At 43.1% G+C, this 23,576-nt stretch overlaps 4 protein-coding genes across 4 annotated transcripts; 2 read left to right on the forward strand and 2 right to left on the reverse strand.

Annotated features, from left to right (window-relative positions):
* Positions 1 to 1,173: 1,173 nt before the first annotated feature.
* On the forward strand, positions 1,174 to 1,780 carry LOC127773334 (histone H4). Its single transcript, XM_052299394.1, has one exon. It carries the CDS (start codon positions 1,261 to 1,263, stop codon positions 1,570 to 1,572), a length of 312 nt encoding a protein of 103 aa, XP_052155354.1. The 5' UTR covers positions 1,174 to 1,260; the 3' UTR covers positions 1,573 to 1,780.
* A 650-nt stretch (positions 1,781 to 2,430) lies between these two features.
* Positions 2,431 to 4,171, reverse strand: LOC127773333 (uncharacterized protein At4g08330, chloroplastic-like). Its single transcript, XM_052299393.1, has 2 exons — positions 3,895 to 4,171; positions 2,431 to 3,218 (listed from the first exon to the last, which is right to left on the reverse strand). The coding sequence occupies exons 1-2, from the start codon at positions 3,951 to 3,953 to the stop codon at positions 2,819 to 2,821; spliced, it is 459 nt and encodes a 152-aa protein (XP_052155353.1). The 5' UTR covers positions 3,954 to 4,171; the 3' UTR covers positions 2,431 to 2,818.
* A 1,787-nt stretch (positions 4,172 to 5,958) lies between these two features.
* LOC127773332 (uncharacterized) lies at positions 5,959 to 8,713 on the forward strand. The gene is made up of 6 exons (XM_052299391.1): positions 5,959 to 6,529; positions 7,087 to 7,215; positions 7,304 to 7,424; positions 7,511 to 7,592; positions 8,016 to 8,169; positions 8,258 to 8,713. Exons 1-6 carry the CDS (start codon positions 6,197 to 6,199, stop codon positions 8,390 to 8,392), a joined length of 954 nt encoding a protein of 317 aa, XP_052155351.1. The 5' UTR covers positions 5,959 to 6,196; the 3' UTR covers positions 8,393 to 8,713.
* Positions 8,714 to 8,973: 260 nt separating this feature from the next.
* Positions 8,974 to 22,202, reverse strand: LOC127774245 (uncharacterized). Its single transcript, XM_052300496.1, has 15 exons — positions 21,328 to 22,202; positions 19,727 to 19,870; positions 19,490 to 19,642; positions 18,664 to 18,779; positions 18,412 to 18,579; positions 17,641 to 17,871; positions 17,408 to 17,555; positions 13,364 to 13,603; positions 12,542 to 13,150; positions 12,046 to 12,349; positions 11,675 to 11,954; positions 11,469 to 11,576; positions 10,817 to 11,095; positions 10,096 to 10,239; positions 8,974 to 9,409 (listed from the first exon to the last, which is right to left on the reverse strand). The coding sequence occupies exons 1-15, from the start codon at positions 22,007 to 22,009 to the stop codon at positions 9,233 to 9,235; spliced, it is 3,783 nt and encodes a 1,260-aa protein (XP_052156456.1). The 5' UTR covers positions 22,010 to 22,202; the 3' UTR covers positions 8,974 to 9,232.
* Positions 22,203 to 23,576: the final 1,374 nt, after the last annotated feature.

The raw sequence follows: 23,576 nt of genomic DNA on the forward strand, positions 1-23,576 counted from the left end.
TGTAGGATCAAACTGACTGGTATGCCTGCATCTCATCAACCTTTGGGTCTGCACTAGAACTAAGCAGATCTCCTAGGTCGTTGTGTTCGTCGACTTAGTTCACGCCAACACAGTTCCTACACCATTGGGCGAGTGCAGATTTTTCGTCAACAATCGTAAATATTGAACCTTCTAAGGTTGAGTTTGGTACAACTGTTGGGTTGGGCTTAGCTAGTCACTGGTATGGAACCCAAGGTATTCATTACACATGATTAATAAAGTAGCTCATCCATTATAAAACATAGTAATCTAACACCGGATGAGATCCATATATACAATACTACATGTACTATCCGATACTATATGATACTACATCCGTTTCAGGTTATAAGACTTTCTAGCATTGTCCACATTCATATAAATGTTAACGAATCTAGATAGACAGGACAATCCTAGAAAGTCTTATAATATGAAACGGATGAAGTATATTTTAGGACGGAACTAACATAAACTATTATAAAATTAAAAATAATTTTATTTGATATTATATATATATATAGTATTTTTTTATAGAATATATGTTTAGTAGTTTGGAAAATATGCTCATGATAAATGAGGGATTAGCCTAACCCAACCTTATTTTAGAACGCAGCCAAGTGTGTTACTGAAAGAGCTACAATTGATCTTGAATTCTCATAATTGGTTCTAGGGCTAATTTTGGGTGGTTTCTCCGTCACATTTGTTGCGCAATTTATTTTGAAATGACTGTAAAATCACAAGTACAGATCTATCTAAAATCACTTTTAAAAATTAAATTTCAAATTTCAAAATCAGCTTTGACTTTTAAGAAAAAAACTGACCCTTGGAAATTCGTAAACACTAAACAGTGAAAAAAATCTCTCAAAGGCCAAACGCCAAGTCCCTACTCCCATAGTCCCATGGCCGCGCCGCAGGCCAAATTTGGCGGCGCCTGCAGGTCGAAATTTTGAGCTGGCCGCCTCTCAGACCACGAAAATTCCCACTATCCCGCCAAATCACCGATCCGTGCCTCACGCCACGTCAACGATCCGCTCCTCCCCCCGCGATCCAGATCCTCACCGTCCATTCCCTCCCCCATCCAACGGCAGCCGCCTCCCCACTCCATCCTCTCGTCCCCTTTTAAAACCCCCTCCCCTTTCTTCCCCAAATCCCACTCTAATCACCACCACCTCTTCTCCAATTCCACTCGCTTTTCTCTCTCTCTCGTGCGTCGAGCCACCGGAATCGTCGTCGGCGGCGGCCATGTCGGGGCGCGGCAAGGGAGGCAAGGGGCTCGGCAAGGGCGGCGCCAAGCGTCACCGGAAGGTGCTCCGCGACAACATCCAGGGGATCACCAAGCCGGCGATCCGGAGGCTGGCAAGGAGGGGCGGCGTGAAGCGCATCTCCGGGCTGATCTACGAGGAGACCCGCGGCGTGCTCAAGATCTTCCTCGAGAACGTCATCCGCGACGCCGTCACCTACACCGAGCACGCCCGCCGCAAGACCGTCACCGCCATGGACGTCGTCTACGCGCTCAAGCGCCAGGGCCGCACCCTCTACGGCTTCGGCGGCTGATCGATCTTGCCTCCCTCCGCCATCTCTCCCATGTCGTCTGGCCGTGCCCACAAGTCTTGCGGTCAAGAAAAAAAGTTTGATGGAAAGCCGTGGAATCCACCTTGTTCAGTTCGCTGTTTAGTTTTTCTAGTGTTTACCTGAATCATGAAATTGTGAAGCAAATGATGTTTGCAACTGGGATTTGAATTGAAACATGTTTCAGAGCCAATGTTGTGGATCTGTCCTCTTGTTGATGTGCAATTTGTGTTTGTCCGTTTTGGGATGAAATTTTGTTTTGGTTAGTGCGATTTGGTGAACTTAGGCTGAGTTCGATATAGGTTTCTGGTTGAAATCTACAATGCATATTGGGCTGATACATCTTGAAATGTGCTATATATTGATTTGACCATCGCTGACCAATACTAAGAACAGCGGATTTGCAGAATATCAAGCAGTGTCTGAGTTGCTTTAATTTGACGATAGATCCAATTCGTTTAATATTTTGGACTTTATATTTCTGTTACTGCAGTAGCCAAATTCATCTGTGCTTTAGTTATTTCTGTTACTGCAGTTGCATTTGTATTCCCTCAGCAAATTCATCTGTGCTTTAGTTTCAGTTAATTCTTGCAACTGAATTAGCCTGAAATCTGGATAGTTTCAGGAAAATTCATCTGAGCTTTAGATTCAATAGATTTCTCCGCAGGAAAATTTTAACAATGAGTTTCTGCACTTGGCAGTTGGCTCTTGCACATTACTCACAATTGCAATTTCTGAAAATGGCATAGCATTGCTCAGAGTCACAGGAATTCACTTCAAATCATATCAACATTAGTGGCAGAAATTAATTGGCATAGCTTCAAAACACAAACAAAAAAAAACTGCCGTTTAGAATAGCTGAAGATTTACATCATTCTTTAGATACACAAAAAATCAAAAGACACTACAATATTTCAGTACAAGACACAAGTACACACCACTGAACATCATCAGAAACCTGATTTCTAACTAAACATTTGCCCAAAAATGGATTGCCAAATCCAGGTCCATGATGCACAGTTGCACACCCACTGAACTCTGAATGTATATGTAAATAGACAACAAACTCTTCCATTTTATAAATACAGGTAGGCAAAATTCAGCATTCCTATCAAAATATACAGTTACACACTAGCACGTAATCTCTTGGTTCTGCAGTTACTTGATTGACAGTCCAGTATAGCGCAAGGCAAGAATCGAAAAGTGCATACTGCAGAAGTTCAGAACAGCATCACAGGGTGAAGGGAACACCAGAGTCATCGGTTGAAGGCTGCAGTGCATTAATCTTGATAACATATTTCTTTCCACTCGACATGCTGTAGCCCTCGGAGCTCATGTGCAAATCATCTGAACCATCATACAATGTGGAATCCTCATCCTCATAAGCATTACCGATACGGCCACCACATTTGCGGCAGATCAACCTTGTCCTCTTTCTGAACAAACCCCAGGAGCGCCTTGAATGAAAGTATGGCATGCAGCTCACCTCATCAGTTTGTGTGAACCGACTCTCGTCGATCGCAAAGAATGAGATTACACCTTTCCTGATATGCTTACCATACTTGGATCCAATGTTCGCTGTGTTCCGTGTTGAGGAGCTCAGGTTCAATGCATAGCCACAGTAACCACAGCTGTTAGAATAGCACACACCATCAGATAATTTTTTTCCATTACATGGAAGACGTGTATACAGTTGCACACACCATGAGAATTGACCCTGAATCCTTTCTCACAACTGATATCACCATGCTACCGTTTCCACTTTCCACGAAAAGAAAATTTTCACAATTTTCACGAAAATGACAATTCCGTGTTCAATACGCAATCAAAATCCTAAAAATTAAGTTTCATAGGAGAGTTGTTAGTGTCAAACTGTCGATTCAGGTATGAGGATGTAATTTTCACTTTTCAGCAAGCCAAACGTAATGTCACATTCAATTCCTTCTATTGAACAAAAGACCATGATCTGTCACAAGAAGTAAAAGTGCCACTAATTCAGTTTTCAGTCCAGCTGATCGAAGTTGGTGCGCTTTCTGATCAGTCCAGTTTGAGCCATTAGCAAGCACACCAATCACTAACAGTCAAAACCAACTAAAAGAAATTTCAAGATCCATCCGAGCCCAGCAGCTGCAAACAGATCGAATTTATAACTGCACTCTTGAACAACCCAAGAAACACTCTTCTAAGTACACTAATCAAGACGAATGATTCAACCCAGGGTTTCGCCTATCCTAGCCTCTCCTAGAACCCGTGTTCTTGATCCAAGCAGCGGAAAAAGAAGGGGGAAGGGGATCGAAGCGAACCAACCTGTAGGCGACTTCCTTGGCGGAGGAGCAGGAGTAGCTCCTCTCGGGCGTCCTCACCATGCTCCTTCCTCCTCCGTGCGCATCGGATCCCGATCGATTTGGGAGGAAGAGGAGGAGAAGAGGAGCGCTTGGGTTGGGTTGCTTGGCTCTCTAACGGTCAGTGCAGGGCAGGGCAAAGGCGACCGCGCCGCGCTGGCTCGGCTGGCTCTGATCTGTTCCCTTCGGCGCAGGGGATGATGAGCTGCGTGGTGATCGAGACGGCTCGGACCGTCGGCGCGAGGGCTGGGGTTTGGATCGGTCGCTGCTACTCCTGCTGCTGCATTTTAGTGAGTTGACTGTGACGTGGTGTGATGTAATGTGACGGGATAATTTAGACCGAGTGTTTGTTGAGAATTTTTTAAAAAATAATAAAACTCTAGTGAAAAATTGTATAAATATATGTTGATAGATAAAAATCATAAATTTAACACCCTCTCAAACAACTGAAGTTCGATAATCATTGTTCGACATGCTATTCCATAGATTAACTAGCTTGATTAAGAAAAAGAAATAGGAGTAGCAAGCATGGGTGGTCTATTGAAGCTCCAAAGTTCGATAGGTCCCACAACCTACTCATATGCATGTAGGGTGTGTTTAGTTAACACCAAAATTGAAAGTTTGGTTAAAAATGAAACAATGTGATGGAAAAGTTGAAAGTTTATGTGTGTATAAAAGTTTTGATGTGATGGAAAAATTCGAAGTTTGAAAAAAAAGTTTAGAACTAAACTCAGCCGTACTCACATCTCAAGTTTTTAAGTTTTTAAACTTATTAAACAATGGTTATTTGACGAGGTATTAAATTTATGATTTTAGATGATCGATATCTATTTTCATTTTTTTATTAAAGCTGCATTATTTCTTTGAAAAAAATCGTTCATTGTACTTGGGACGGTGCTGGGCAGCGGTGGGCGGTGGCACGGTGGCTATGAACCGCGTTTTGTGAGGCTTCGGTCGCGATCCGCACCACGTGTCGTGCCTGGTTGGTTGGCTGCAGGCTGCACACAGCAGCATTGTTCCGTTTTCTCGCACGACCAAAGGGCTGGGACCTGGACGTGAGAAGATAAATTGGAGCGAGTGGTTACGTGCACGGCTCCGTCCCCAAAATGTAATGAATTTTGTCCGTATAATTAATCATATGATTAAGAAATTCTATATGTTGAAATGGATGTAGTGAGTATATTACCAGTTCAGGTGTAGGTAGTTTTCTGGAAAAAAAATGGCAACACCACAGCTCATCATCCGTATAATTTGCATTGAGATCCGAGGTTTAATCTAGATTGAGTGCATATGGGTGATTGAGTACTCCGTTTTATTATATTATAAATCGTTTTATTTTTTTTCTAAGTTAAACTTACATAAATATAATCAAGTTATTTTTTTAAAAAATATAGTAATATTTTTATCGCGAAACAAATATAGGGCCATTTTCAACCCTACCAAATTTTGGTAAAGTTGCCAAAAAATAGCAACATTTAGTTTGCTGCCAAATTTTAATAACTATATAAGAAATTCTGCCTTGACAACTTGCTAAAATTTTGACAGAATTTGGTTAGGTTTTTTTCATCAAAGTGAATAGGCCCATAATATGAAAGGATATTGTGAAACTAATTTGATTCACTGTTAGGGAGTACTTCCCAATGAAGTGAGTTTATGAGGTGATTATTCCTTCCGTTTTTTTAAAGAAAAGAAAGATTATTCCTTTGCGAATGCAGATTTAAGACTAAGGTGGTGTTTGATATCTCCCGAAGAACGAAGATGAAAATAAAGATTAAGTGTTTAACGTAAAATGAGATGATAATAATACATGATTAATTAAATTTTAATTATTATAAACTTAAAAAATAGATTAATATTATATTTTAGAACAATTTTTATATAAAAAGTTTTCACACGAAACATATCGTTTAGCGTTTAGCAGTTTAAAAAGAGGTCCTTTTATACCGTTTTCGTTGCAGAAAAGAACATGTCTAACAGCTGATTTGTATAATCTCGGCTGGGCTGTCATGTCAGCCTGTCACCGAATTCCACCGTTTATCCGAGGGAAGCCGAAGCCCTCCCTCGTGTCCGACGACGACGCAGGGCAAAGACCGACGACATCCACTCCCACACTCCGTCGGCCACCTGCCCTACTCCTCCCTCCTCTTCCTCTCCTTCTCCCTACCCTATGATTGCTCTCCTCCTCCCCGAGCTCTCCCCCTAGCCGCCCAGGCAGCCGCACTCCGGGAGCCAGCAAGCCCAGCCCCGTGGTCCGGCGCGGGGGGGAGATGGCGGCGGCCGAGTTCTTGTCGCCGGAGGCGGCGGCGGCGGCGGGGGTGGGGCCGGTGCGGCAGCAGCAGCATCCGGGGGAGGCGGCGTGGCGGGCGGTGGTGGGGTGGCTCGGGTTCCTCCTCCAGATCCTGCTCCAGATCGTCCGCGGCACGCCTTCCTCCTGGGCGCACCTCCTCTCCTTCCTCGGGCTCCGCCACCCTCTCCTCTCCGCCGCGCCGCCCCAGCCGTCGCCGTCGCCGTCGCCGTCGGTCGCCTTCGTGCGGCTCCCCTCCGAGGCTCCCGCCGACGCGTCGTCGACGGGGCCGCCGCCGCCGCTCAGGCGGCTCACGGTACGGACCGAGATGTGTGTTAGTTCATTCCTGCATCTTTGGAGCGAGCTGTGTGTATTGTGTTCACTTTCTTGCTGTTGACTGTTGAGTGATCATACAAACTACTATTGCTAATTTGTGGTCATTTCACACATAGCAGGTTAATTATACTGCAGTCCCAATATTGCAATTTTCTCCTGATATTGAGTCGCCATTGACAGCGTATTAGACTTAGTTTCTATCTATCTTTGTTGTGTTCATATCGATTCCCTTTAGGTCTTGTTCCGTTAATATCGGTATTAATTCGATCCTCTTGAGGAGAAAAGGGATTAGAGGGGATTAAGGGAGTGTGGAATTAATCCTTAAACGAACAAGGCCTCGAGGAGGGATTAACCGAACAAGGACATAATGAACCTATCTTTTCCCTAATCGTATATTTGGGATTACTCGACTGATTTCCATAATCCCCTCTAATGAACTTATCCTCTACATCGACTGATTTCCCTAATCCCCTTTTAATAAACTTATCATCCACCTGTGTAACTTACAATCATATAATTGGGATTGCTCGACTCCAGGTAGTGCTTGATTTGGATGAAACTCTAGTTTGTGCATATGAGTCATCAAGTCTTCCTGCTGCTCTTCGTGCCGAGGCTGTTGAAGCAGGACTGCATTGCTTTGACATGGAGTGCATATCCGCTGAAAAGGCAAGTAAGCTGCCATCCTTTTCTTATTGATATTCTGCTAAAATCCAGGAAGTTGCTTATCAGAGGTTGTATTTTCCTTGATATAAAGGATGCTGAGGGAAGTCAGAGGGTGAACCGTGTAACTGTATTTGAGCGTCCTGGTTTGCACGAATTTTTGCAGAGAACTAGCGAATTTGCTGATCTTATTCTCTTCACTGCTGGTTTAGAAGGTCTGTTACCTGAATAGTCATATTGATCCTCAACTAGAACTCAATTGAATTCACCTCATTTTAGTAACCTGTGCTTTTCTCTCCAGGATATGCAAAACCATTAGTTGACAGGATAGATGCTCACAACAGATTCTGTCACCGTCTCTACAGGCCATCAACTGTTACCACGTAAGTTACTGTTAGCATTTTTGTGGATTGTAAATAATGCATTATTTTGCTTCTGACTTCCATAGTGCCTTAATGAATTATTGTCTTGCTCACTGAAATATTGAGATGTGATTTCAATTGATTTTAGTGGGAGGCTTTTTGCAAGCACAGACTTAAATATTGCAAGTGCCCACCCATAGGTAGCACCGATTCATGCCCATGGAATCTCTAATGTATAGCTGTTTTATGTGAAACTGAATTATTGTAATGATGTTTTTGGTAATTCACATATCATGTTGATCATAACTTGTTCATGTCTTCCTGGTTTTGCTACCAGCTTGATTTCACAAAGAGTCAAAGACACATATTCTTTAAGAAATTGTGCTACCTGCTGCGTTAGCTGAGCTTTTCACTTATTTGACGCTGCCGTGTGCTGAATTCCAGGGAATATAGAGAGCATGTAAAAGATCTTTCTTGTTTGTCGAAAGATTTCCACAGAATTGTCCTTGTTGATAACAATCCATATAGTTTCCTGCTGCAACCATTGAATGGAATACCTTGTCTTACATTCTCGGCTGGACAACCTGTTGATGATCAGGTAAGGTTACAATTTAGATAACTCTCCTTTTTGTTCTGAACATACAATTTCTGGTGTACTGATCCACTGACATTCTCAAACATTTTAGCTTATGGGAGTTATATTTCCACTTCTCAAGCACCTTTCTCTGCAAAATGATGTTAGACCGGCATTGTATGAAACATTTCACATGCCAGAGTGGTTCCAAAGACATGGGATCCCACAAATTGATCAAGCAGCATAAGTTTTGCCACCAGGGCATTGGATTATTAGGCAAAGGCTCAAAGGCCACCTATACTCTTGGAGATAACACTTGTATATAATGTTATTCATCCAGGCCCTTCCGTATGGCGAAGCCATTGTTCGACACGGAGATCGCAGATCACTATTTGTATCCTGAGCGTAAATTTATTGTTGTATAGTGACCTTTTGTTGCTGACAGTTCTGATAATCTGACTGACAGTTATAATGGTCTGTGAGTTCCTGAAGGCTTGTAAATTTTGATCAAGGTTCTACAGCGATGATTCAGTGGCACCTGTGACCTTAAGATGGTCTTTTGGAGCTACATCGTGCATTTTTTTGGTTTCGTATGTCAGGCCTTGTATTTGATCCCCTCTTTATTTAGGCTTCCAGCAGATTTCAGTTAGTTTGTGCCCCCCCATCCTTTTTCACATGTTTGGATTTCAAATTTTCAATGTTGCTGCTTTTCTGTTAATGAATGATTTAGTGGCAACATCATAAACTAAGATCATTGACATCGCACTTGACCGTTGAAACTTGAATTAGGTGAAGTGCCTCAGAGCAAACGCCAAAGATAGACCCGGGTATGTTGAAACTTGAAACACATTTCTATTGATGAGTTGGGTGAAGTACATCAGAGTAAGTGACAGCTATACATATATGCAACAAGGAACCTTTTCTTCTTCTCATATTTACATGCACGAGCAAGTTTGCATTCATCTCGGAAAACAGGGTTTCGATGCCAACCAAGGACTGCCCTGAAAAAAACGGAAAAGCCAAATCCTGGTGCAAATGGAACTTCAGAAAAACGATCCATCCCGTATAAACACATTTGGTTGACATCTCACTGATAGGCATATGAGAGCCACGGATGCTGCAATGCTTCACTGGCTGTTGGTCTCTTTCTGGGGTTGATTTGTAACAGGTAGGAAAGAAATTTAACAAATTTGGTGTCGGGGCACTGCAAGCGACGCCGCAAGGAAATCTTCTCTGGGATCAAGTACTCCAACTGATCCGTCTCCTAAAACAAGTTGGACAAGAAATTAATGGCATCGCTTGAACAACACTGGCAACAGTACCAAACTGAGTGACGGGGAACAACTGAAATTCTTGTTCTAAAGATCACGCTAACAAACAACAGTGTCAGCCAAAACGCCTGAGTTGGGAACCAGATCCACACGAAAGTACAGAAACAATTTGGGTGCCCAATCACAGAAGACCTTGGGCAAAGAAACATTAAGATGACAGGAACATAAGGCTCTCAGTTTCTGACTAAACTTTTCTACCACCAATATAACATACTAGAGTTTTAGTTGTCAGCTATCATTTCTTAACGACTCAAAATATTTTCTATAACAAGATTTAGAGTAAAGCTTCACTTGATATAAGATTCTACAGAAACAAAAAAAAAATGCAACTGTTTAAAACTGAGTAGTATGGCACCAAATGAGCTAAGTGCAGTTCCTAAGAGAGATTTAATTGTCAATGATATTGTCGGTGGTATTCAACATTTAAAGCATGTAGCACAAAGAGGATCCAAAAAGAGAGATCAAATCTTGCATATCATCCACTGATTATTGGTTCAAATAAGAGTTGCATCATAAAGTAGCAAAAAACGTTGGTTTTGTTAAATTAAATTGGTTTCTTAATCTTAAGTATTGACAATACGTCCAGCACAGAAGAAAGTACACAAGAAATAGCATGTACCTCATTCTTGTGGAACAGGTCGTAGTCTTCTGTAAAGTACTTCTGGGTATCTTGTCCCAGTGCAAGCATTTCCATGTCAATTGGACCAATTGTCCCTATCATCCGAGCAAGAATTATTTGTACTGATTCATTTGGAAAGAGCACCTGCCACATGTATGGTTTACAGTTACAAAACAATTTTTATGTTCAAGTACTTTTAACAAAAGTGGTAAATACTAAATACAATATCTTCAATTGGAACTAGATAAACAGAAACATGATGGGGATTCCCCGGTATATTTACAGTTACTAATAGATCATTTCTTAAATTTGGTAAATGTTCTGCAGATAAGCCATAAGCACTTGAATCACTCTTCCAATTTCTGCATACAGTTTCTTAAAATTAATAACAGTGTTGCGATAACAATGAAGGTTCTACCAATATTTCAAGACTATGACAATTGAGGAGGTGGTAATTTTCTTGGGATGAACTGAATAGTTATACAAGAAAGAACATTAGCCACAAGCCCACAATCAAAACCTTGACTGCAGCAATTGCGGGATGAGTTAAAAGGCACAATAATTCATTTAACCATGGACAAATCCTGGTTTGTACTTTTCTTTTCCTTCGACTGAGTAAATACATCAATTTCCCTAGACAAAATGTAAGCATGTCGTGACAATGTAATATAGTACCGACAAATGGACATTAGTAAGTAAAGATGAATAGTTGAAAACTTACTTCACCAGTGTACAGTTCAGCCAAGATGCATCCGAGAGACCAAATGTCAATCTTCTGATCATATGGAAGACCTAGAATGACTTCAGGAGCTCTGTAAGAACGTGACTGGACATATAAGCTTAAGTTGTCTGTCAAGAAGCAACTACTTCCAAGATCAATAACCTTAATTTCACATCTGCTGTAACTCTTCATGAGGATATTCTCTGGTTTAAGGTCACAGTGAACGATATTTAAATGATGCAAATACACCAGAGCTTCTAAGCATTGTCGAGCTATAGCCTGAAAAACAACAACATATCATATTTCAGCAGGATTTTTTATGTTTTTACAGCATAACTTAATCATGCTAGAAGTATTCATTTTAACCTTCCATAAAAGAGAATGTCAGAGAAATATTAATCATGGAAGATCAATATTAATCATGGAAGATCAATGGATGAAGAGATCTTTCTCTACAACTGTTTTTCTTAAGAGAAATTTCTTTACAACTGAAGTGTATTGCAACAACAGAAGTAAACACTTTTGCATCGTTCCATGATTTCTTTAGTAATGAAGGCTTCATAAAATTAACAGACAAAATGATGGTTACAAGCTTTCATAACAACACAACCGGAGATACTCTCAGGGAAAAGGGAATAACAGTCAGGCATACCTGTATTCTGCGCAATGAAAAGTACACTTCATCACCAGACTCTTGGTTATATTTTTGAAATTCATACAGATTCGCCCGTAGCAATTCAGTGACAATGAAAAGATGTTCCTGTCATTTTTTTGGGTGACAGCATTCCACAGGGTACAAAATGAGATTGAGTAAAGCACACCAAAAGATTGTGTTCATTTTATCTTTACATCACATACCTGATAGTAGAAAAAATCGTAAAGGCGCAATATATGATGTTCATCATCAGGATCGTATTTGTTTACAAATTTAAGGAGCTTTATCTCGTCCAAGCTCTGGTCAAAGAAATCCTTGTCATTTTTTATTATTTTCAGGCAGACATCCATTCCCGTCCAAAGATCCTGTGCCCGTACAACCTTGCTGAATGCAGCTGAGCCAAGATACTCAGTGATGCGATATCTTCCACCTACAACTGAATTCATGACAATAGGGAACTCTTTGTTTTCCTCAAAACCAGTCCTGCAAAGAACACTTATGACATGAGCATGGAAAGTATATTTACATGATGGCGGAAGAATAAACAAAAAAAAGAAAGCATCTGATGACGAACCTGTTCTTCCGGTGGAAAATTCTCAGCTCAAATACCTCATATTCCTCATGAAATCTAGAAAGTGCAAGATCAATATCTGTTCTCGCATCTTCAGCGATTTTATTGGCTGTAGAATTTTGAACACTTGTATCTGTTCGTCCAAAGTCCTCCATCTCATAAACATCTAGAGGATCACCTATCTCAGGTAAAGAATGTATGCTGTAACTATTTTTTAGAAGTTCTTTGTCATCGGCAGTTTTCTCGTTTGTAACAATGTTAATATCTAGTTCCCCATTGCCGCTGAAATCGTGTTCAAGCTCAGCCTCTGGAAGAGATAACCACAATTAAAACCAACTAGTCCACAAGAAAACAAAACTTTGCAAGGATAAGTGAAATAAATTCTGAGAAATGAACTGAGTATTCTGGATCCAGTACAACAACAAAATTAATGAGCTTCAAGGATTTCGTGAACTGCAAGATTGAACATAATTAAGAGGACAAGTCAGAAAATACTCACTCTCAAGAGCATTTGCCTCAGCCAAATACGGACTGAGCATCTGAAGCTCCTTCTCCACCGTACTCATGTCCAGCAACTCGATATCTCCGCCTTTGGAATCAATCGGCTGTTCACTTTTGAGCATGGCATCTCCATCCCGTGTGAACAGGAATGCATCTGCACCACACTCATCCAGCACCTCTGTCTGGTCATCCATGATCAGGTACCTCCCATAGACAGCAGAGCAAGAATCCCTCGTCAACCCATCATCATTCTTCCTCCCTCCGTAGCAGCAGCTGCAGGGCGCTGAAGAGCAGGTATATACTTCCGCGCAGGCTTCAGCGTCGGCCTTGGATTTCGTGTGCACTTGGTGGCGGCCGCCGCAATCGTCGAGCTCACGCGTTTCGCTCCACTGGGCGGTAGAGTCAGCGCCAACGATGAACTTGTCCTCTCCATTGCCCTCGTCGCCGTCCGAATTGGTGTGGAAGAGGTGGTCGTCGTAGAGCCAATTCTCGCCGAAGAAGAGATCGGTGGTGTCGTACTCGCGCGCGGTGCCGAACTCCATCTCCGACGACGACGCCTCCGACGGCGGCGCGCGCGGCGACCACACGCCGTACGGATTCATCAGCCCTGACATCAACCCAAAAACAGCAACCACCACCACCAAACAGATTGACAAATTTTGGACCATAATTCGAGCAAAAAAAAAAAACCAGACAATTTGAAGCGGCGCGTCTCCCAATCACGCGCGGAGAGATCGAGATCATACTGCCCCAGGCACACGCTTCCTCTCTCTGGAGGAGATTTTGTACTGTTCGCACGCATTGATGAAGCAAAATTTACCTGATGGCGTGGAGCTCATGCTGAGGAAGGAGTCGGAGTCGGAGCCGGAGCTGGACCCAGGGAACGCGGCGAAGGAGGTGGGCATCCGCAACGGCGGCAGCTTCGGGTCGTCGTCGAGCACCTCCTCCTCCTCCCGCAGCGGCGACGGCGCCGCCGAGCGCGCGAAGCCGTGCTCCGCGGCCGGGAGGAAGCCCATCGCCGCCCCCTCCGCGCCCAGCGCCGACATTGCCCCCCCGCGATCTCACACTCCCTCACCTCACCTCACCTCACGCCGCCGCCATCCTCCCAAACCTCCGAAGCGAAGCACCCGGAGCGCGCGGAGATCGCGACGCCAAGCTTACTACTACTAGAAGTCTACTAGAAGCGGAGAAGAAGAAGGAGAAGGAGCTTGCGGCCGCACGGGATCCAACGGACACGCGCGCGCGCGCCCGCGCCGCCCCGCGCGGGGGAGGGGGGCCCACACGGCAGCGTCGGCGTCGCCGGGGGGTGGGGGGGGGGGGGGGGGGAGTTGGCGTCGCGGTCGCTAGCTGCGCGACGAGACGACGCGGGTGGTTGGTCGAGGTCGAGGAGGGGAAGGAGGCAGCCGCGATCCGAGGTGGCCTCGCCCGCCACCACCGCCATTATTGTCAGTCGCTGTTGCGCTGTCCCGCTCTCCCCACCACCTGGTTCTGGTTGGGGTGGCTTGTCCTTCTCGCCGCTGCTTCGCTGGGGGGGATTCTCTCTGCGCGCTCGTGACGCCCCGACGGGTGCCGGCCGCCCTAGCTCCCTCGCCGTCCGATCCACTTGCGTCTTGCCCAGTACAGTGGCAAGATGTGGTTTTAATTCCGAGGTGATAAGTTAAATTTTCTAACACACTCGTAATTTCTTTTTTAAAAACATTTAGAGAAACGTCGGATCTCATCTTTTCGCTTGTGTTTGTGCTTATCAACTAAAATTTAAATTTTCAACTTTAAATTTAGAGTTGATTTTGAGGTTTTTTTTCATCAAAATTTATTTTTCAGCACTTATTTTTAGATAGATAAAAACACGTATAAATTACTTTTCATTTGTAATATTGCACGAAACGATGGCTCCGGTCTCTTTCCCCAGATCTAATTTTTTTTAATATCTCTTGCCTCTTTCACGGTCGCACCCCACCGTAACACCACTCCAACCACAACCGCTTCAGGTACGGGTACTGTAGTACTTAATCACAAATTACCGCCCAGATAGCTTGATTTCGATTCCAGGGTAGAAATATTGTGTACTGGAGTAGTTTCTTGTTATTTTATCAAGAGGGAGATAATGAAATCACAGTACTCTCCATTTCAAAATAAAGTAACCTACTCCCTCCGTCCCATAATATAAGGGATTTTGAGTTTTTGCTTGTACTATTTGACCACTCGTCTTATTCAAAAAATTTTAGAATTATTTTTTTTGACTTACTTTATTATCCAAAGTACTTTAAACACAACTTTTCGTTTTTTATATTTACACAAATTTTTTGAATAAGACGAGCGATCAAACAGTGCAAAGTAAAAACTTAAAATCCCTTATATTATGAGACGGGGGGAGTATATCTTAAGAAATATTCAATCATGTATGTATGGATAATTTTGAGTAGCAGTAATAATATGGATTATCAACTGCGCATTTACAGAACAGGGTAGTACTACTATTGCTTTGCTCTGCTACAGTATTTGTCTCACTCAGGTTAGGCGTAGAAGAAGCGTCATTTACTGTGAGACTTCGCTGTCATGGTAGTTGGGTTTGGGGAGGGATGGTGAGTTGCTGATAAGAAGCCTGTGTTTACTGTGATAATTGTGTTAGTAGGAGTAACATTTACTGCAAGTGAATGGATCTTAACTGACGGCGGAATTCAGGGTTAAAGTTGCAAAAGTAATCGTACAACAAAAGCGGCGATCGAAAAAGATGTCTTACCTGCAAACAGTTCATTTCGGTTAAGTGTTTCTTTAACAACTCATTTGGGTCCCAAGTTTTGGTGATTAGCTATGCTACAGTACTAGAGCCCCTTTTTTGGAAGCTTGGTACGTTTATTTAACGTGACCTGAATTCTGAACACTCTTTTCCTCCAGGTCACTGCTTCGAATTACTCTATTATTGACGAAAAATGCGAAACTTCAAGAAAAAGAGGGAGAATTTACGTGTAAAAAAGGGAGAGTAATATGTTTGGGTGATCTGGTTGTGATTAATTTAATCATCTTTCAAAGTGATATTAGAAGAAATAATGTGTTGATCGACCTAGTAAACGTTTTATTTACAGCAGGGAAATATACTGTAGGAGACAAACGTACATAGGAGTAAAAAGAAAAATATACTAACACGTAGTACATAGGTTTAACTATAGCAGACAAGTCAAGCCTGGAGGCCATAACTACACGCTCACCCCACGCCATACTATCGGTGTCACCCACATGCTAATTTCTGAAAAACGACAGTAAAAAGAAAAATATACTAACACGTTTCTAGCCCGGTTCTTGATCTTAACTTTCATATTTATATTTATACATTTTCGGAATAAAGCCACCAAAGGGAAAAAGAAAAGGAAAAGGTAGGCAAGTCTCTTTCTTCTCGTGATTTATTTTGCTTTCCACATGAGAACAGTGGTAGACGGAAGTTAATTGTCAAGTGCGACACGATTAGTCACACAAAGAAAAATCAAAAGAAGTACTATGGCACATGATTTTCCACGGTTTCCCTAATTTACCCTTTTGTTTCAGCTTGAAAACCCACATAGACAGTATTTAGTTCCCTTCAAACTTTTAAAAATTTTGTCACATCAAATATTTAGACACATACATAAAGCATTAAATGTGAAAAAAAAAAACAACTGCATAGTTTACATGTAAATTGCGAGACGAATCTTTTGAGCCTAATTACGCTATTGTTTAACAATGTAATGTTACAGTAAACATTTGCTAATGACGGATTAATCAGGCTTAATAAATTCGTCTCACAATTTACAGGTAAAATATGTAATTTGTTTTATTATTAGCCTACGTTTAATACTTCAAATGTGTGTTCTTATACTCCAAGAAATTTTTGGTACACGACCTAAACATGGCCATAATGGCCATAGTAGTAATACTGTACACTGGATTGCAAACAACCAAACGAGACCTGAAAACAAAGTCTGAATTCCACTGTGCCAAACTGCACCTATATTCCTATGTCAGTTTGGTCTGTGGTTGAATACTGGCAGCATCAGCATCAAACCACTTGAGTGCAAGACTGCAAACAGAATGGTGTCAATACTATAGTACTAGGAGTAGTACTAGTAAGAGCAGGTACAATAGCAGGCTATAAGCCAGCTGCAAACATATTTTAAGGAGATAAATCAGGAGAGAGAAGAGCAGCGGGCTACAGATTTGTAGCCAGCTGTAGCACGGACTCCAAGATGCAGTGTGTCTATGACAGGTGGGACTAGGTATTAATAGTGTAGTATGTAACTATTGTATGAATGAGCTATTAGATTGGCTATAGATGAATTGGAGCCAGTAGTTGTCTATAATATTGAACTTGCTCTAACAATGTACTAGGAGTACACCTGCTGATCTGCCATGGTCATGTATAGCTCCAAGCTGCTTTTTTGTTCTTTTCTTCAGTAACAGTATGCTGTTTGGGTGTAGCTGAACTGCTGAAGGCTTGAAAGTAGCCTGCAGTACCAGTCACTGCATATTACAAGTCTAACTAGTAATGTGAATCTCTAGTTTTTTACCAATGCAGATGCATCCATCAGATCAACGAAGTGCATTGAGTGGAACAACAAAATATTGTACAACAAGCATGGGTACAGTGAAGGAGATATCAAGCAAGTGCACTGTGCACAGCTATTGGTGCAGCATTCAGTGCGTGCTCCTCATCAGAGATACCAGGAAAACTACTTACATGAGTAAGCCAATCAGGGGGGGGCTCTGCCTATCTAAATTACCACCAAAATAATCATTAGAAAAGGAGAAGGTCTCTGCTTAGTGGGTCCAAGGGCCAGACTTACATGCGCAGATGAGTAGTAAAGGGCAACACCAGCTGCAAGTTTGCAACTTCACTCGTTGCCCAATTTTACAGATCCATCCTTTATAAGCCTTATGCTAAGGCTGTTGAAACGTCCTCTTGAATAATGCCGTGACGCCTTTCTCCAATCTGTGCCAGTCTTCATCATTGCTACGAATTCTTCATAGCTAATTTTGCCATCCTGAATAAACGATCGAAATGTTTGTTAAGTAAAGGCATAAGATCTGGAGGTTATATCATTGCTACCAGCATTAGTGAATCATCACCTTGTCAGTGTCAACCTCTTGCAATATGTCCTTCACCACTTCCATGATATCAGTTGCCCCATCCTCCACCAGAGCCTCCTGAAGCTCCTCGGGCTCAATATAGCCATTGCCATCCTTGTCGAAAAATAGGAAGGCCCGCCGGAGGTGCTCATCATTTGCCATCCTTTGTAAGTGAAGTGAAACGGCCAAAAATTCACCATAATCTAGTGCTCCCCTACCATTTGTATCCACCTATTTTCCAACCACAAAAATATCAGATATGCAAATCACCTATCTTTTTGTTTTATTAATACTCAAGGGCATTACACATTTACACTAATCAAACCATTGAGACCACCTAATTATCATGTACTCAAGTCTGACTCCCAAATTGCATACTGTGGACCAAAAAGACACCAAAATGACAAAACAAAAAAGGAATGTTAATAGTAAATGTCTCAGCACGCTCAGTGAAATATATAAACATGTCAAGACTAATGAGAAGAACAGGCAGGTCAATTGTACAAATGGAAGTAACAGTATGATTATGCCCTTGATCCATTATTGCAAAAAGAAAAGGGCAATAAAGGGAAAATTGGCCAGTGTTTCCACCATGTGGTGTAAAAGGAACACTTTTACATTGCACCAGACATCAGACTTAGAAAAAAATAACATGTGACACAGTATCAGCTATCACCAAAGATGGTGAACATTTAATCTGATTGAACTATCTTTTGTAACTCAATTTTATTGAACTCCAACAAGCAAGTGAAATACTTCCAGGTTACTTACAGCTTCAATAAGCATTTGCACTTCAGATTCTGCAAGATGGGAACCAAATTTTGCGATTCCACTCTTTAACTCTTCATAAGAGACAATACCATCATTATCTGTATCCATCACCTTGAACATGTCCTTTATGTCCTCAACCTCTTCGGCTGATAAGTGATCAGCAATAACCTGGTCAAGAATCAGTTCGGTTCAGTAAAATATATATGTTTGTTAGACTTAGAAAAAGATAATCAATTAGAGAAGGATTCAAACCCTTAGAGCTCTTCTTTTGAATCTATTCATCCTTGAAAACTGTTTCAGCCTTGACTTTACAATATCTCCAAGTGGAACATTTGGAGCTTTCTTAGCATTTTGAAGCCAGGTATGCTCTGCGACAACAGAAGTGAAACAGCTATCTTGAGTACCAAGCCTGTATATCACTGTCTGAGTCTGATCAAAGAAAAAAGGAAATACGTGGTAAAACATGATTGCTTAATTGTCTACATTATTCAGCATGTGGACAACACGACGAATTCCTTTGATGATTCATAGTTTTTTTTTTTTGACGCAAATGATTCATAGTTTGATAGGCATCCCATGATTGTACAAAATAACGCATAACCATGAAGAAGCAAAATAAAACAAACCTGTCTAATTCACTACACCATTTGGCATGCTTCAATTCAATAAGTTTAGAAGGCAATATAAGATATAATTAAAATTGCATCAGTTGTTGTCCATGGCTTTGGTAATAACTATGCTTCTTTTTTTTTTTTACCTCTTTTGCTCAAATTTACATATCTTCTAAGTTGTTTCCATCTGGCACTTGCCAGTATGAACTATGGTTCATCCAAGTCTCAAATTTACCTTGAATTTATAGCAACAATTAAACATCTCATACTATTCTCGACATTCATCAACAGCCAGTTTCTTACTGTTAATTTCCAAATCACATTAGGAAAATGCAATAAAGTATAGCTAGATCATCAACTATTTGTAACAATTACTAGTGCAACCAATGCATCACATAGCCAAAAGGAAGTACAAGTCATGCTTAGTTAACAATGTGCCAGCTTTAAAAGCACTATGTGCCACTTACCAAGAACTTGCTTTGCTGTTAGCCTGAGTTTTGGGTCAGGCTGAAGCATCTGACGAACTAGATCTTTAGCATTATCAGAAACATTGGGCCATGGTTCTCGCTTAAAATCTATATTTCCACGAAGTATAGCTTGTGCCACTCCTTGTTCAGTCTCTGCAATTTTTGCTTGGTAAGAATTTGCAGAAGAGCAAAGCTAAATGATTTAAGGTTTTCACAAAGAGAAGGCAAAGTTGGTACCAGCCCAAAAAGGAGGAACTCCACATAACAAAATATACAAGATGACACCAGCACTCCATATGTCTATTTCAGGTCCATAGTTTCTCTTCAGCACTTCAGGAGCCATGTAATATGGACTTCCCACAATTTCAGAAAATTTTTCACCTGAACAATCAAGATAGTGGATCAGATTAAACATTTTATATATTTAAATATATAGCATACAGGCATTTCACAGGGAAATGTGAAGAGGTGTCTTACAAAAAACAGTTGGTCATTAAACAAAATCCAAAAAATGCAATGATTCATTCTATAATATGTATCAAAATAAGAATAATTCCACACCTATAGGCGATCATATCATATAGAGGCATTACTAATCCAACAGAATCCTATGAGAAGAAAACGAGAGTGCTTCTGAAAAAGGCTTGATCGATATTTTCCCAATGTTGATGCCACATTAAAGCATTTATGACTCCAGTAATCAACAGCAAACAAATCAACACAAATTTTCAAGACTACTTTTTTTGGCAAAAACTGTGAAATGCATCAAGGTTTAGCTATGGCAAGTTTTGTAGCTCCAGATTTACATTGTTCAGTTGTTCCATGTTTTAATGTAAAATTCCAGTAGCCACTTATTTTTAAGGAACTTATCTACCTGGCGAAAATATGTTTTCCCCCTACCTATAAGCAGGACCAGTATGGAAATGGATATGAGGTGAACAAATTAATTGCATGAATGCCACATGATATAAGAGTGATGATGATTGTCATAACAGAACTCTATAAGATTCAGGCTGTTACAATGTGAAACATTCTGCAACAATCTGAGATTGCATAGAAGCAAACATAGAGCCACTGGAAATTTGTTGTCCAAGTAGTTAACTATTTACTAGAATTCAACCAGAGGACAAGGGGAATGGGATTGAAATAGAAGAATACTACCTATTGAGAAAAGTGCATAAACAAGCATAAAAAAGAATTGTAAAGCACTGCTTCAAGTCTCTTACAGCATATTCTTAGTGTCCTGGTTCGACAAGTGTATATTGTTATGTGTACATTAACAACCAAGATCATTGGTGCCAAATTAATTAGTTGATAAAAATAGAACTATAAGAAGAGTTGCTACAATTGTTGTGTTGAAAGCCTGAATCTTATTACCCAAAACAACTAAACTGAAGTGGAATGAGGAATCAGCACGCAAGACTTGGTATAAGGGCAGCACCAGGACACTATATTTGGAAATAGCAACTGTCACGTCTGCTCCCACCGGTAGTTTCCCAAATTCCAAAAACAGCAACCACTCAACGACTCAACCTAGTTCTTAAGATTCCAGTATCTGAACTCAGAGCTCACTCTGCAGTGCGTATATGTTTGTTCCAAAAGCTAGAAGTCCTACCAAAAGAGAACAAGTTCTCGTCAGATTACGCAAGCAAGAACATACTAGCAATCAGCTACAGCAACGGCCACTACACTACTACAGAGTACAGTGAATTCCACCCAACCGGCTGCCAACCCACCAATCCTGCGAAAACTCCCCCAAAAAATCCAAAAGCGCGAAAAAAAAAACAGTTCGTCCGATTGTCCGAATCGCGGATGGATCTCAGTGCCGGGGAGCTCACCAGGCTTGAAGAAGATGGAGAGGCCGAAGTCGATGGCCTTGAGTGGGGAATTCTCCTTCTTGTTGGCGAAGAGGAAGTTCTCGGGCTTGAGGTCCCGGTGGATCACGCCGTGGCGGTGGCAGAGCTGCACGACCTCGACGATGGTGCGCGTGACCGCCGCCGCCGCGCGCTCCGTGTAGTGGCCCCTGGCGACGATGCGGTCGAACAGCTCCCCTCCCTCGCACAGCTCCATGACGAGGTGCACGGCGCCGTCGTCCTCGCACGCCTCCCGCAGCGACACGATGCTGGCGCTCCTGGGCAGGTGCCGCATGATGGCCACCTCCCGCCGCACGTCCTCCACGTCCACGGGCGTCCGCAGCTTCCGCTTCGAGATCGACTTGCACGCGAGGAGCTCCCGCGAGCACCGGTCCATGCACAGGTACGTCACCCCGAACTCGCCGCGCCCCAGCTCCCTGTCCAGCGCGTACTTCTCCTCGATCCCGCCGCTCACCTCGCTCCCTTCCTCCCCGAGCACCGACAGCCGCTTCTTCTCCCCGCCTCCCCCTCCTCCACCACCACCTCCGCCTCCCCCGTTCCGCGCCTGGTGCGGCTTCTTCTTCCCGCCTCCGGTAGAGGCGGGGAAGTGCGACGTCTTCACATCCTCCCTCGCGGCGGCCGCCGGCGACCGGCAGCAGTTACCCATGACCGCCGCGCGAGATCAGGAGGGGACCCGGTGGTGGGGGGGCACTACTAGGGTTTGTTCCGCATTGGGCTCTGCGCTAGTGGGGGAGGAGGAGGAGGGAGGGGGCTAGAGAGAGAAACTAGAGAGAGAGAGAGGTGGCTGTAGTAGAGCAGAGCAGAGCACAGGCTACTTCTTCCAGCGAGGCGAGGAGGAGGAGACCTGTGTCGGGTCGGATGGTATAACGGTATGGAGGAGGCGCCGGGGACGTGTCCCGGGGTACGCGTAGCGCGGCGAGACGAGGAACATTCCCACGTGGCGTTGCTATGGCTCCCGATGGGTCGCTGCCTCGTGGGGCCCAGGTTGGAGTTCGGGTGAGGTGGGGCCCACGGTCGTCGGCGAGTTTTGACTGGCTCCGGTGACGACGACGACCGTAGGGGTAGAGGTGAGGTGACGAGAGGAATCGGATAATCCGGTGAAGGAAAAGACTAAGCGCATTATTAAGCGACTGATGACGGTTGTGTTTAGGGTTTATTTTAATCACAAGATTCTTGCAGAATACTATATTTTTGCGATTATTCGCGCAGAAATCGTTGGATATTCCTTCGGTGGTGGATGTTCGATTTTTTTTTTTTACCATCGTACAAACAAGTTTCGAATGCCGTATAAGACATTCTGGCGAGATTAATCATGAAAACTATTTTCTAGCAGAGGAAAATGAAGTGCTCACTTTGAATTCTGGTGCTTATTAGATAATTTTTTTTAACGACTCGTCTCGTTGCGAAGTTCTATTGATAGAGCAGGGAAAAAATACAAGATTATAATCTTGGAGGGTCGTAACAGGAAAAAGGAAAAAAAATATACCACCACTCACACACCGACAACGCCAACACACAAAACCGGGAGAAGGCTAACACCGGACCGGCCGCCGCTATACCAACAAAGGAACACAGACGATATCGCCCAAAAGAACGCCCTCACAACCAACGCAAGGCCAACTTCTAGAGCATGCTTGCACCAATCGTTCGAGAGGCTTTGGCTAGGGGATGCCAAAACGACATCTTCAAGAAGAGAAGCGACGAAAAACCGCTACTGCCGTCCGTCAGGGCTCAAAGGAGTCAAGACTTAGCTTTCGCCCGACAACCACCCTTGAGGGATGAGACAGCACGACAACGCCCTCAGGAAGGGATGAGACAGCACGACAACGCCCTCAGGAAGGGGAATTAACCATTGTTGTCAGTCCGGCCAAGGCCGAGCTGGGTTTTCACCTGCTGCTCACCACCTGCGAATTCACGGCTGACGCACCGATGCTCCACCACCACTCAAACCTCCGCCGACATGTGGGACCACTGCACCGGCACCCCCGTCAGCCAGCCTTCGTGCGCCGAAGACCGCGCCACATCCACCGGCAGCTCCTCCTCGCACCGAGGTCACCTCCTCCACCGCCGTCCGCGCCTCACGCGCCATGCCGGCCTCCTCCACCGGACGCGCCTCTCCCGCCAATCTGGTCTCCTTCTATCGGCCGCGCCTCTCGCGCGCCGCATGCGCCTCTCGCGCCGAGCTGGCCTCCGTTGCCATCGGCTGCATCTCT

The sequence above is a fragment of the Oryza glaberrima genome, chromosome 5 (assembly GCF_000147395.1).
Source record: "Oryza glaberrima chromosome 5, OglaRS2, whole genome shotgun sequence".
NCBI classification, from domain to species: Eukaryota; Viridiplantae; Streptophyta; class Magnoliopsida; order Poales; family Poaceae; genus Oryza; species Oryza glaberrima.